We start from the raw sequence: 15,381 nt of genomic DNA, 5'->3' as shown, positions 1-15,381 counted from the left end.
AGAAATAAGACGGGACTGAAACAGGGCTCAGGTCCCGACGTGGCCTTCACAAAGCCACAGAGTTGTCATGAGTTCAGGGGACGACTCAAATGGGATCATTAATCTATTAGACCTCCACAAACATGCTTTCACTTTTACACTTTATACAGATGTTGGAATGAAACATCTAAAACCACCAAGTGTGACTCAGCTTGTTGTGTCGCTGTATTATCTGCTCATAACAGAGGATATGACATCAGCCTTTCTGGAATAAAAGCCAAATACATTTAGCTGTTAAGAAGAATTATTAAAGGGGGAAATAGTGGAAGGTTGATCCTGGCAAGCAGACTGTAATCGATTCAGTCTTCAGCTCTGGTGTTTAATGACACTGTAAAGCTGGTACTCTGTGTCCTGTATAATCTTAAATAACTTATCAATGACCAGAACAGAGCTGGAGGTGGCGAGTAAAATTATCCTAGCAGATCAGCAGCAAGAAGCTCGAGAGTCCTGCCTTAAAATCATACAACAACAAACCCAAACCCAGTCCTCACACTCACAGGAAACCAGCGGCACATATGCTAGTGTAGGTGTGAGGGTGTCCTGGATCTTTTGTTCAAGCGCACACACACACACACACACACACACACACACACACACACACACACACACACTGGAAGAGGTCCGTGTGTGTCCGGATAATAAAAGACTGCTGCTGGGTGCCGCCAGCTCTCGTTACTGCACACGGAGGGCAGGAGTCTGCCTCTCTGGCCTCTCCTTCAAAGCCTCCCCTTCCATATCAAATGTGGTGCTTAAAGTAACCAGAGTGCAGACTTTTACTTTTCTCTAAATTAGCTCAGGCAACTCAATTTTGGTGCGGTTTCACTTCCACCAGCGTCTGCACAGCGAGAGCACCATGATGTCATTGCAGGGTTGTAAGCACATGTGAAGGAAAAAAAAAGGTTCCCCTATTTAGCAGTAATTTGTAACAGATCTGAATTAAGCCAGTTGCCAAAAGTTCACAGGACCGTTTTCCATCCAATTAAGAGACTGTAAACTCACAAAGTTTGGATTTTTTGCAGGTGCTCCAAATTGGGGTCAAAGAGTATCGACCCTGAGTGTGTCTCGCTGAACGATACTCCGTTACAGAGACATTCGGGGGCTTCGGGTCCGTTTAGCTATTCAGAACTAAGTAGAAAAAAACAGACAGTTATGCAGGAGTGTGTTTTTTTTGGGCGACATCTGCCAAAGTCTTCAAAGCTGAAGAAGGGCTCCATTGTCAGGAAGGACAACACAGTCAGATGGAGTAAGATTGAGGATCTGTGAGTGAGCACGTTGGCCTGCTGCTGCCTCCTCTGCTCTGCGTCCAGCTCATGTTGGCCACAGTGTCCCTCGGTGTCTGGGACGGCAGTCTGGTGTGTTCGGATCCTGTAAGCAGGAAGCAACAGGATGTGTCTGAACCCAAGCCATGATCTAAGATCCTCTCTGAAGACGTACGACTCGGAGCATCTTTTTATATCATCACAACTTTTATCAGCTGGAAGGAAAACGACTGTTAATCACTTCAACGAGTAGCTGCTACAAGTCCACAGCATAAAGAAAGCACAACCAGCTTAGTGGGATCATCAGGGGAGTGTGGTTATGAAGAGATTTGTGTCGGTTTGCTTATACATTAACATTAAAAGCGTGACTGTGTCTAATACTCAGTGAGGCTAGACCCAGACTCATTCAAAACCATAATTGTCTTGGAATTACTATCATCCAGATTCCAAAGAGAAAACCTCATCTCTTGTCTGCGGTTATGATTAGGGAGCTACATTCAGTATGACCGTGTGTGTGTGTGTGTGTGTGTGTGTGTGTGTGTGTTAGAGGGGCAAAGGGTTCTTCAAATGTGACGCTAGGAAAATAATTTTAATGTGCCCTCACAATGTCAATAATGTGTTTGGCTGCTACTGTTTGAAGTGAAAAAAAAGGCCTGGCAGTGAGACGTTGGCTTGAAGTTGTCTTCACTCAAAGCCAAATCCAGACTGTGTGTGCTGATGTGTCTCAGTAGGATAGTAGTAGGATGCAGCATTACTGCAGGATACATCACACCAGACATCAACACCACTAAGAGTTTGGTTTCTGTTCCTGGAGACAAAAGTAGAAAAACCCACAATGTGACAATGTTCAGGAACAACTCAACACAACCATAATGTAAGAATGCTAATTAGCTAGTAGTCATAAATTTAGCACTTTTTTATGCTAATTTATTTGAAGTTGTTTTTCTCTCGATCAGGTAACAGTTCATTTTAGCTTGACATTTAAACCCCTACAATTTAAGTCAGTTAAGGTTTTATGTGATAAATGCTTAATTTGAACACAATATGTGAGCTGAATCTTTTACACACGTCTTTAGACCGGCAGAAGAAACCGGAGAACCCAGAGAGAACCTCCAGACACACGACCCACCAAGCCACCGTGTCTCCAACACCATGTCTTCAGCACTGATGTCCATGATGCAGTCTGAATCGAATCTTGAATGTTCTGTTAGATTATAGACAAGGACACTCAGACACCAACAGACCTTTTAATCGCCTTTAAAAGACATCGTGTTTTTTTCTTTGTTTAAACAAATAAAACTACACTTTCACAACATGAATAATACCTTTTCACTGCCAGGCCCTTAATCAACCAATCACAGTGGAGACCTTACCTTCATCACAAATATAATTAAAACAGGAGGAAACTTTACACTGCTCCAGTCATGGCATCCGTTGTAGAGAACATGAAAAAAAATCAAATAAAATTCCAACATTAGGTAAAAATAAATGTGTTTCTTTTCATTTTTGTTAAGTATTTACATGTATTTCTTTATTTGTTTATATTTTTTATTTGTTTATATATCTTTCTTCTTCTTCTTCTTTTTATATTGTATTTGCATTTATATTTTAAATTGATTGTATTTTAAGCCACATATTTTGTGGGGGTTAAGATTGATGTTCAATTTAATTAAATTTTATTTGTGTAATGATTTTTACAATGAACATTGTCTCAAAGCAGCTTTACAGAACATAAGAAATATATATGTGTTCAAGATTAATATTAGACTTCTATTTAAATGTGTTTGTATTTATCCCTAATGAACAAGACTGAGGTGACTGAGGTGACTGTGGGGAGGAAAAACTCCCTTAGATATAAGAGGAAGAAACCTTGAGAGGAACCAGACTCAAAAGTGAACCTCATCCTCATTTGGGTGACACTGGAGGGTGTGATTATAAACTGTTATAAACACCAGAGAGTGTTGTTATGAATAATGTCTTTTCTACAGTCAGATACAGTCTGAGAATTGTGTATTGATGAAGAGATTGTTGTTTTCACATAGTTGGCATCTTCTCACTGAAGGTCTGAAATCTTCATAAAGAGGAACACAGCTGGAGCCTGATCTGTAGATGTGCATCAGAAACATGGACTAATACTGAGGATGAAAATAAAACTCGAGCCAGATGTAATGTATCTCTGGCCAGACTCCTGTGTTAGTTCAGATCTGAGATGTTCTTCCTGTCTGTGTTCACACTGTGTGCATTAGCATATTGCGTAAAATCAAATGTTGACAGAAAAATACCACAGTAAATACTTCAAGAAGACTTTGAGGGTTTTTCACAAATGCAAAATTCTTTTTGGACAGAAAAAAAAAATCCAGCTGAACTGCCAAGCACATCTGAGCCACTATTTCTCCTTGTACCAGAACACTCAAAAGCCCAAGAGCTCTGGAGAAAAGTGAAAGTATGAGACAGGTATCTTCTGCCAAAGCCCTTGTGTGTGAGTATCGAATACAGTGTAAGAACAGAGCATTATGGATGATTTGCAGCTCTTATGTGGTAGAGGTTTTGCTTAAAAAACAAACACAGGATGATCCAGGGAGCAGTACGGTGGTACTGGGCTCAGTGGTGCACTCACAGGAGGCACGTTTTCCTCAACCGTCCCTCAGGAAGCTACAGCTCCATATTCTGGACTGTTTTTAGGACGGTTCAGTAGCCACAACTATAGCGGTGTTAGTTTTTTAGACCAGTTCACCAAATAGAAGGCCACAAGTTAAGAGATTTTTCTGTACTACTAACTGATCCATTAGTCAAGATAGTGATATGTAATAACGTCTCGCATTCTAATATATCAAACACCGAATCGTCACACTGCTATCCAGCTGTTTCTACATCCCAGATGTCATTCTTCAGCATGTGTGTGTGTGTGTGTGTGTGTGTGTGTGTGTGTGTGTGTGGAGTCTCAGACTAGAATGTGGCCCAGTAATGCGTCATCATACCTACTGATTACTCAACCCACTCCTCATCTTCTCCCTGCTGCTCCTATAGGGGGTGTTCCAGTGAAAATGCCGCTGACAGCACGATTACGATCCGTCTCCAACGCTCAACCTCTTAGCGACGTTCCCTAATTAATTTATGGAAGCGAAACGGTGAGGAGCTTTAGAAGTCAGACAGGGTAGAATTGGACTCTAATTTTTTCCACTTAGTGTGGAATGTGGCTTTCCTTGTGCCCAGTCTCTCTACACCACATATTTGCTGTTTGTTTTGACCGTGCTCTCTGTGGGGAAAGTAAGTAAAGAAGGAAAAAGATTTAGAAAAAGCAGTGGAAACTCTCAGTTACTGCCAAGATTGCATCCATTTTCCTCTAAAAGTATTCAGAGTGATGCAATGGGACTGTTATTGGGTTTCACTTACAGGAAAACCACAGGTACGTGTGTACACACACACATATACACACACACACACACACACACACACACACGGTTGTGGGCGAGACAGGCCATGACAGACATTCAAAGCCTCCAAAGGGGTTTCTTTTCAGACTGATTCGGTGCCACTGTCTGAAGTCATACTCAGATCATGGACAGGCGAGATGCAAAGTATGCGGTGTAACTTATGTATTTAACAGCACAAAGCACTTTTATATAATAAAAGCCCATTGAATGTACGCTGTCTGGCAGAGCTAATAAAAGAGTTTTATTGCAGGGACAGGGATGTGTGACGGCCCATCAGACTGTGCCTCCAATCGCTCGGCTGCGGCTGCAAAGACGAGTCGTCCAGAGGAAGTCGTGAAGAGGTCACAGAGTCTCCGAGCGCTGACGATGTCATCTTACACACAAGCTTCACCCTGGAATCTGTCTCGTGCCATTTTCAGTCTGAATACGAGTGTCGAGTGTGTCTGGACATCCCGCCTCCATTCTTCCAGATTTCAGCGCTGAAATTTACTGTAGGCAGCAGTGACGTTCAGTTTTATTACATTAAACATTCTACAGACTACTGACTTCTTTAGTGTATAGTAAATATTTGCATATGTAATATACAGAAACTTAAAAGTGTTAAAATGTGAAAGCTCTGATAATAATAATAATAATAATAATAATAATAATAATAATAATAATAATAATAATAATACACAAATTCCTTCAGGCCCATTTAAGCCAGAGTGTGTTGGTAACGCTGAGCACCAGCTGTGTTCAGTTTTCTTGTGTTTAAAGGTATTCATTGATAAATGTGGTGAAATGAAGTGGGCCTTCCTCTTCTTCCTCTCCTCCTCCCCGTAATATGAAACTCTTTCGTATTATTCTGCTCTTCACAAACTCATGAGGTTCCACACAAGAGGAAAAAACACCCAGAGCATCAACATGAAAACACACCATAATCAGGGTAAATGACACAACAGCAAGATATGCATGCGTGTGTGTGTGTGTTTGTGTGTGTGTGTTTCGGCCACCTCATTATTTTAATCCATCAGAACATGAATGAATTTGAATATTGTTTATTATTTAATTTCAGCTCTGGGTTTGTTATATTACATAAAGATACTTTTTCATTTTAATGCCTGTATGATATTCTATTAATAATGACAGAGAGCCAAAAACACACAAAGGTAAAAGTTTTTTAATGAATGAAGCTATATGCTGCTGTATGGAGGCTCTAGACATGAAAGTACATATATTTTGTGAAGTCTGGGTCACATACACAGTGCAGCTCCTCACTGAGCTAAACTCCAACTCACACACTGAGCCAGAAAGAACCACAAACATACTGAGAGTGAAAAGTTAGAGTGAACCTTGTGTTCAGTAAACACACAATCTGTTCAGTCAGAGTGACTTCATATTCACTTCATCCCCAAGAGCTGAAAACTTTATATATATATATATATATATATATATATAATTCAAGTATATAAGTTTTTACAATTTCTCAATTGACAGTGGGTGTAAGAGTGAGGAGGTCTGGGGTTCAGTCGGTGTTCAGTGGGGTTGAGTCAGAGTCAGGGCTCAGTGCAGGACACTCCAGATCTTCTACTCCAACCTTCACACACCATGTCTTCATGGAGCTCTGTGCTTTGTGTACAGGGACATTGTCATGATGGAACAGGGGTCGAGTCTCTGAGTTCCTGTGAAGGGAAACTGTAAAGCTACAGCGTACAGAAAGGTTATAGACAAGTGTGTGTTAAATTTGTGGTAAAGAAGCACATATGGGTGTGATTGTTAAGGGTGCACATACTTGTCGGTATTGTACATAACATGCTCATATAACCATGTGGATATGATTTTTAAAGAAGTGAGTAAACAGCAGGGGGCACGGTGGCTTAGTGGTTAGCACGTTTGCCTCACACCTCCAGGGTTGGGGGTTCGATTCCCGCCTCCACCTTGTGTGTGTGGAGTTTGCATGTTCTCCCCGTGCCTCGGGGGTTTCCTCCGGGTACTCCGGTTTCCTCCCCCCAGTCCAAAGACATGCATGGTAGGTTGATTGGCATCTCTGGAAAATTGTCCATAGTGTGTGATTGTGTGAGTGAATGAGAGTGTGTGTGTGTGTGCCCTGCGATGTGTTGGCACTCCATCCAGGGTGTATCCTGCCTTGATGCCCGATGACAGGATAAGTGGTAGAAAGTGAGAGTGAGTAAACAGCATTTTGTCAGCAGGTATGAAGTTTTCTTATTTAAATCCTGACCCATGAACAGTGCAGTGATGATTGTAACTCTGACTGGATCAACACCATAAACTTTCCCAACGTTGCTGTGATTCTTCCCCTAACTCCACAACCTGCTCCTTAAAAAGCCCTTAAAATGAGCTTTATTTCTGTGATTAGATGCACTTGAGCTCGCTGGAGCCTGAAGGAGTTTAACAGATCTACACAATTCATGAGTCATAAACATTATTTTAAAAGTCTCAGTGAAGACGTTGTTTTCAGGTGTAAAGGACAGAAGTTTTAACTGGTGTGAATAAAACTGACAGGTTTGCCCCACGCTCGAGACTGGGGCCTGGTGGTGAGAGGGGAGAGACGCCTGCAGGTGGACTGGATCACTGAAACCTGATCTATAATACACACAGGCTCCTGATGGCTCATGTCTGGGCCTCCACACACAGGAAGAGAGCCCCATTCCCTCGTCTCCTGCTGCATACATTTCAGGGGTTTTTAAAATCACCTCCACTGACCTACAGCAACACGAAGGAAGAAAAGACGGCAAAAGAAAACGGCAGAAAGAGCCTTGAAGGAACAGCAGGTTTAATTAAAAATAACGTTTCTCAGAAATTCACCCTGTCAGCGTTCCACAACTCATGTTTAATGACTACATGTAGCGTGTGTGATCACGAACATTGGCAAATAAATGAACAGCAGTTTAACATCAGGACGTAAAACAAGCACGAGGGTTTAATTGAAAAATGAGCTCGAGAGGAACAGACTCCTGAAACTGTGTTCTTTATTGTTTCTTTTGGCATGAATTATAGTTGAACATATACTTTTTCATGTGTTGTCTCCTTGTCCATGGATTAGTGGTTCAGTCTTGATTCAGCATGAGACAGCTGCATGGCCCAGTGTGGGAACAGGACTGGGACTGGGCTGGAGGAATCAGACACGCTTCTGCTTCATACACAAACACGTCACAGAAACTCACCCCAGATTTCATTCTCTTTTCATTTATTTCTTATTTATAAAAACTTTATTGACAAGTCAAAACGGATGATTCTGAGCATGTACAGTTTTAAGAAGTAACAAGATGTAGAAAAACGTGTACAGATTAAAAATCACTTTCAGCCTTCATCCAGTTTGTCACTTAAGATACAGGCAGAATGTGGTGATTAGGTAAAGAGACGGACTGTTGCATCTGCCCCGGAGGAGAAGACCCAGGGTTGGGTCGGGTGGAAAGCCACGTCCAGCACCCCTAAGTCATGAGTGATGGCGTGACCTTTCAGAACTTTGACTGGGACGATGAGGGGATTCTGCAGCAGGTCACTGTGAGAGGAGAAAACAGGAGAAAGCATGAGACTCGGGCAAAAATACTCAAGTGATTTCTTTCCATTTGTGGAGAAAAATAGTGGAGAAGCTTTTAGTTACAATAAAAGCCAAAATTTCTGGAAATCTGGTTTGCAGTTTAACCATCAACAGCTAGACTGGATGGTAAAATAACATCACATCCTGTTAAAGTCCAGCTGATGTCTGAACAGACAGAATCAGGAATAAGAGAGCAGGGGAGAGAGGACGAGTTAGAGAGAGAGAGAGAGGACGAGTTAGAGAGAGAGAGAGAGAGAGAGAGAGAGAGAGAGAGAGAGAGAGGACGAGTTAGAGAGAGAGAGAGGACGAGATAGAGAGAGAGAGAGAGAGAGGACGAGTTAGAGAGAGAGAGAGAGGACGAGTTAGAGAGAGAGAGACAGGTCGAGTTAGAGAGAGAGAGAGAGAGAGAGAGAGAGAGAGAGAGAGAGAGAGAGAGAGAGGACGAGTTAGAGAGAGAGAGAGGACGAGATAGAGAGAGAGAGAGAGAGAGAGAGAGAGGACGAGTTAGAGAGAGAGAGAGAGGACGAGTTAGAGAGAGAGGACGAGTTAGAGAGAGAGAGAGAGAGAGAGAGAGAGAGAGAGAGAGAGAGAGAGAGAGAGAGGGCGAGAGAGAGAGAGAGAGAGAGAGAGAGAGAGAGAGAGAGAGAGAGAGAGGACAAGTTAGAGAGAGAGAGAGAGAGAGAGAGAGAGAGAGAGAGAGAGGATGAGTTAGAGAGAGAGAGAGAGAGAGAGAGAGAGAGAGAGAGAGAGAGAGAGAGAGAGAGCGAGAGTTAGAGAGAGAGAGAGAGAGAGAGAGAGAGAGAGAGAGAGAGAGAGAGGACGAGTTAGAGAGAGAGAGAGAGGACGAGTTAGAGAGAGAGGGCGAGTTAGAGAGAGAGAGAGAGAGAGAGAGAGAGAGAGAGAGAGAGAGAGAGAGAGAGAGAGAGAGAGAGAGAGAGAGAGAGAGAGAGAGAGAGAGAGAGAGAGAGAGGACGAGTTAGAGAGAGAGAGAGAGGACAAGTTAGAGAGAGAGAGAGAGAGAGAGAGAGAGAGAGAGAGAGAGAGAGAGAGAGAGAGAGAGAGAGAGGACGAGTTAGAGAGAGAGAGGGCGAGTTAGAGAGAGAGAGAGAGAGAGAGAGAGAGAGAGAGAGAGGACAAGTTAGAGAGAGAGAGAGAGAGAGAGAGAGAGAGAGAGAGAGAGAGAGAGAGAGAGAGAGAGAGAGGATGAGTTAGAGAGAGAGAGAGAGAGAGAGAGAGAGGGAGAAATATTTTCCCATATAACAGAACAGACTCCAGGATTCGTGATCACAGGAACGAACAAACAAAAACAATCAATTTTTTTTAAATAACCACAAAATTGTTTGTCACAACACGTGTGTTATGTACGTGAGTATATATATTTTGAAGATACTCACTTGTACACCATCCCGTGACAGACGACAACGCTGCCGTCGTCCGATCCCGAAGCGAACAGAGGGTAGTGTCTGTGGTAGGCCACGCCCCTCAGAGCCTTCTTATGATGCCTGTTTAAAGACAGAATCATGTTAGTAGATGTCAGGAATTACAGACGTCAGCAAAATGTTCTCTTTACAGAGACTCCACTCATGAAAGGTAGTGCCGTCTCACCGGAGCACTTTATACGGCTTCGTAGACAGATCCAGGTCGAACCAGGCCAGTCGACAGTCGTAGCTGCCACAGATCACGTTGTCACCTGGAAAATGAGAAACGGAGAAACTTAAAACTCAACGCCAGTAAACCTCCAGTCACACTGATGATCAGTCAGCAGACGTCCTGCTGTACAGCTTCACGCTGGAGTTAAATGTTTCTATGACATCACGCTCCATGGTGTTAAACAGCCATCACAGTGGGAATGAAGATCGATTCTCATATCGACACATTAGATCTAATGTACAGACACTGAGGACTGAGACAGCAGCTCTGTCTCACTGTAACTGCACAAAAATACACAATCCTTTAACTGAGCTGATTTGGTTTGGAAGATATTCTACAGCGGAGAGGCGATGATGCAGTTCAAACCTAACCAAACCAAACACATACCAATAAACAAAACATAATCTAACTAAATTAGTGTCACTGGTTTTTGTTTTGATCTATTTTGCACTAGTTAATGTGTGTTAATTTTTGCTAATGTGTGTTAGTGGGGTGATGTGTGTTAGTGGGGTGATGTGTGTTAATGTGTGTTAATGTGCTGATGCGTGTTGATGTGTGTTAATGTGTTGAGTGTGTTGATGTGTGTTAATGTGTTAATGTGTGTGAATGTGTTGAGGTGTGTGAATGTGTTGAGGTGTGTGAATGTGTTGAGGTGTGTGAATGTGTTGATGCGTGTTAATGTGTTGATGCGTGTTAATGTGTTGATGCGTGTTAATGTGTTGATGCGTGTTAATGTGTTGATGCGTGTTAATGTGTTGATGCGTGTTGATGTGTGTTAGAGTGTGTTGATGTGTGTTGAGTGTGTTAATGTGTGTTAATGTGTTGAGTGTGTTGATGTGTGTTAATGTGTTGAGTGTTTCGTGTCACTGCTTCAGTTATTTTCTGATTCTTTAATTAGATCCTAATGTTGAGGTCAGTGCTGTGGAGCTGAACCTCGGTGTTGGTAGCACCAGATCTACCAGTTCTTTAGCAGTTACACTACAGGAGCACTGAAGAAATCAGTGTACAGAAATCAAGTGTGAGAAAGGCTGCAGCTCGTCATCCATCCACATGCACATCCATCCACACTGTCAGAGAGCCCGAGCCCGGGTCCACTCACCTCCAGGGTGCACGGCCATGCTGGAGATCCACTTGCAGTTGGTCATGAGCTTCTTGGTGAGCTCCTGATTGATGAGGTTGTAGATACGGACGTAGCGCTGTGTGGCCACAAAGAAGTAGGGCCTGATGGGGTGGAAGGAGACGCACTGCACCATGCCCTTGTTCTTACGGAAGGGGTTCTGCGAGCGTCGCTTGCTCACCTGGTGGATCAACACCTGCAGATTGCTGCTGTCGTCGGGCATGACGCAGGCCAGGTAGTCACCTTTTCCGTGCCAGCTCACCTGTCTCACAGCCTGAGGAGAGACAGACAGGCAGGGAGAGAGAGCGAGAGGGAGTGAAACTCTGAAGGAGGATGATGGCTGTTACCATCATAAGGTCAACGGTCAGAGTCATTCTGCAGTAACCTCAACAATGTTAATCCAATTATAACCTCAAAGACGCGCCGAGACGAAATTTATGGCTATTAATACTGGCTTTACCATCCTGCCAGCTGGTGAGCCGGCTTTTCTTTTTCCAGTAGTTTTAATTGGACACTGGAGGCGTCTTATATTTCTTTCCATTTCAGGAAAAAGACGACCACAACCTTGTGGCTTTTGCCAATAGTTAAAAGCCTCCTGGCTACGGTGCGTATGAGGGACAGAACGCAGCACAGAGACGGGGGAAAGAAGACATCAAGATTTTATCATTTCATCAGACTCTGTTCTGCTGCACTGATCAGCTGTGGAATACAGAGTTCTTACACATCACAGCGATCCTGACACCATATTAAACACAGTACATGTTAACATCCTAACGACATGCAGTGGGCGTACTTTGTAATTTTAGGGTACCTTGGGGTGTGTGAGAATGAGCCGTTGGCCCTGATCGTGACCTTTGCCCTCAGCGACGGCCCACTGCACCGCCTGCTCCTTGGCCTCCTCCTGTTCCTCATAGGACGAGATGAGCTGATCAGTAGCACTGCAGATCAGACGATCTCCAAGGCCAGGGTTTATCAGCACTACAGTCTCACCACTACACACACACACACACACACACACACACACACACACACACACACACACACACACACACACACACACACACACACACACACACACACACACACACACACACACACACACACACAGTTTTACTAAATCAGTGATGAATATGTTCAGAATAGTAAAACGCTTCACTGCCGTTAAGAAGAAAACCTTTACTTTCTTCACGTTTTATTCACTTTTCAGTTCAATTCAATTTATTCGTGAAGCACTTTTAACAATTCAGTGTCTCAAAGCAGCTTTATACAAGTATAGAAACATAACACAAATATTAAAGCTTAAAATTAACTTTCTATTTATCTCTAACATTTATCCCTCATGATCAAGCCTGAGATGCTGATGACGGAAAACTCCCTGAGATGATATGAGGAAGAAACCAGACTCAGAAGTGAACCTCATCCTCATTTAGTGACACTGAACAGGACATAATGTCAATGTAAATAATGTAAATAATGTCCTTTCTACAACATTTTATAGTTTAATGGAATTGGTCTTTATAGTTTTTCATCAGAGGGACGGCTTTGTAAGGACTGACGTGCACTGAGTGTCTGCTGCTCTGTAATCCACACTGCGAATAATAAATCTGATGAGTAATAAGATGCGATCTTATAAAATGACCCACTTCCTGTTTAGAACAGGAAACCTCCGTCAAATAGAGATGTTAACTCACGATGTTGGACCTTGACCGTGCTTAATGTTCACCTGAACTCTGTGCAGGTTAAACAGCTGTTAATGATGTGTTATATTTCATGCATATTACTGAGATGTAACTGGTATTATCTCATACAGCATGAAGGACACATCAGGCTGAAATCTCTGCATCAGTGAACTTGCAGCACGGTGAAGTTAAACAGGAAGAGGAAATGAACTTACTGAGTGACAGCAACCAGACCCACAGCAGGGTTTGGACACCAGGCCACGCTCTTCACACCTCCACTCACCTCCACCGTCTTCACACAGCGAGCTGTACTCACTTCCCAGAAGCGCACGGTGCAGTCGTCTGAGCCTGGGGTCAGGAAGTATGAGAGAAACATGGAGTAACATCAAACTACTTCAGTTTGTACAGATGTGCAGGCAAACCATGTGTGTGTGTATACATACACACCACACCCAAACCAAAGTGTGTATGTGTGTGTATAAGTGTGTGTACATATGTGTGTGTCAAATTCAAATGATGTGAGAGACAGTGGGTATATATGTGTGTGTGTACAAATAAATGTGTGTGTGCACGCATGTGAGAGTGTGTATATATATGTGTGTGTACATATATGTGTGTCAAATTTAAATTGTGTGTGTGTAAGACTGTATATATATGTGTGTGTGTGTGTGTGTGTGTGTGTGTGTGTGAGAGAGAAAGAGAGAGAGAGTGAGTGAGTGAGTGAGAGTGAAAGAGAGTGAGCGTGAGAGAGAGTGAGAGAGTGAGCGAGAGAGTGAGTGAGAGAGAGTGAGAGAGTGAGTGAGAGAGAGAGTGAGAGTGTGCGTGAGAGAGAGAGAGAGAGAGAGAGAGAGAGAGAGAGAGAGAGAGAGAGAGAGAGAGAGAGATGAGCCTCCATTGTGTGAGTAAAGTGTTCATTTCACTGCAGATGTGTGAGTGTGTTGTGTGTTTCAGACCTCACACACACAGGAGCAACACAAAGCAGCTTTCAGTTCATCTTTTATCACATCCATCACTGACTCCTGCTCTCCTCTACTACTGCCTGCTGTGCTGTTGAAAAACTAATGCTCTGGCAACCCAGCTACGTGTTACAGAGCAGCTTGACTTTGTTACTCGATGCACAACATTCAGCTTTTTCAGCTCCACCACTGGGACAGAAGCCACCTTACACACGCGGCTGCTAAAAGTGTCTCGTTGTGAAACTTTTATACCTGCACGCTTCGTAAATGCAGGAAAAACAAGTCAAGCGGTCCTGGATGGAGGGTGGAGTGTAATAACTCCCTAAACCATAATGGCTTTTTAAGTAGTGAGCACCAGGGTGACGGATATAGCTGAGCAGGGACGGTCCCCGGGGCCGTGGCCCAGAGGTCCGTCTGGCACACATAGCTGTGGTCTCGTCCGTAAATCTCTCTGCTTCAGCCAAACACACACGGCACGGACGCTCCACTCGCTCTGTGTGCAGGCGTGCGTGTGTGTGTGTACAGTTTTAGATTAATGTTTGTGGAAGTCGACAATCTGACCTGAAACCTGAGGTCAAACTGACTCAAACCTGAACAGAAATAAACAGCTGGCATGTGACATCAGGAGATGTACATCCAGTAAAAGTACATCCAGCTCCAATGTAATATCAGATCTTTCAGGACTTCCTGTCAGGATTTGACCCCAGCCAGCGCAGTGTGTCGTGAATGGCGGCGTGGTGTTCAGTAAGCACTTCCTGTGTGTGGCTTATGACTGCCTGCTCTGACCCCTCAGATCTCCTGTCTCCACCCCACTAATTTGTAGTTGTGTTGTTTTTTTCTACTTTCAGCTTTATAGATACTCCTATATTCAGCTGGGCAGCAGAACAAACACACACATGCACTTCTACGCTGTCCGACGTGTCGCTCGACCTGACCAGTGTTTAGGGTACGTTACAGAGGCGCCGTCCTTCCAGTCACTTTGAGCAGGGTGAAATCCTGCGTCTCCTCCGTCCAGGGCTGCACTGTTTCTGTGTAATGCTGGGTGAGGTAACAAGGAGATCTCGCTCTTCCTACAATTTGTTGTGCTTCGAGCTAATTAAAGGTGAGGTGGAGAACACCTTTGTTAAGTGAGCCCTCTAAAATGTGTTTCCATTCATGACATGAGGAAGCACCAGGGAAGTTTCCAGGAAAAATAAAAAGCTTTTGCTATTTTTAAAACTAATTTCTCTGTGTTTTTTACTGCAAATTCCAATTTGCAGCATTTAGCAGAAGTCTTTATGCAGAGCAACTTATATTTGATCTCATTTTATACAACTGAGCAATTGAGGGTTAAGGGCCTTGCTCAGTGGCCCAGCAGTGGCAGATTGGTGGACCTGGGATTCAAGCTCAGAACCTTCTGATTGGTAGACCAACACCTTGACCACTAAGCTACCACATACCCCATCTCACAGATCAAAGCTCGGTGTAAAAGTCAGCATTAACATGGTTTAAATTGTCACAGCTCCTGCAGTGAAGTGAAGTGAAGACACTGTAATTAACACACTCACACAACTGAAAAACAAAGCCTGGCTCTCGTGGCGTGATGGTGTGGGGTGGGGCGGGGCAGAGGGTGTGTTCTACACTGCAGAGGGGCTGTAATGCCTGGGAGGCTGTCAACTGCCTTTTTACTGTGGGAAAGCACATTTTATTACCGGTTTAATATA

General features: G+C 43.5%; 1 protein-coding gene across 1 annotated transcript in view; it reads right to left on the bottom strand.

Annotated features, from left to right (window-relative positions):
- Window positions 1-7,687: 7,687 nt before the first annotated feature.
- The window catches only part of bop1 (BOP1 ribosomal biogenesis factor), a 55,431-nt gene continuing 47,737 nt past the window's right edge, over window positions 7,688-15,381 (bottom strand). Inside the window, exons 11-16 of the mRNA XM_060897592.1 lie at window positions 12,938-13,070; window positions 11,855-12,035; window positions 11,026-11,317; window positions 9,882-9,966; window positions 9,671-9,778; window positions 7,688-8,237 (exon numbers count right to left, since the gene is read on the bottom strand). Of these exons, the coding sequence (XP_060753575.1) occupies window positions 8,084-8,237; window positions 9,671-9,778; window positions 9,882-9,966; window positions 11,026-11,317; window positions 11,855-12,035; window positions 12,938-13,070 (953 nt within the window). The 3' untranslated portion in view covers window positions 7,688-8,083. The remainder of the gene's footprint in view (window positions 8,238-9,670; window positions 9,779-9,881; window positions 9,967-11,025; window positions 11,318-11,854; window positions 12,036-12,937; window positions 13,071-15,381) is intronic.

Source organism: Tachysurus vachellii, chromosome 21 (genome assembly GCF_030014155.1).
Source record: "Tachysurus vachellii isolate PV-2020 chromosome 21, HZAU_Pvac_v1, whole genome shotgun sequence".
NCBI lineage: Eukaryota > Metazoa > Chordata > Actinopteri > Siluriformes > Bagridae > Tachysurus > Tachysurus vachellii.
This window is presented reverse-complemented; position numbering and strand designations above follow the sequence as displayed.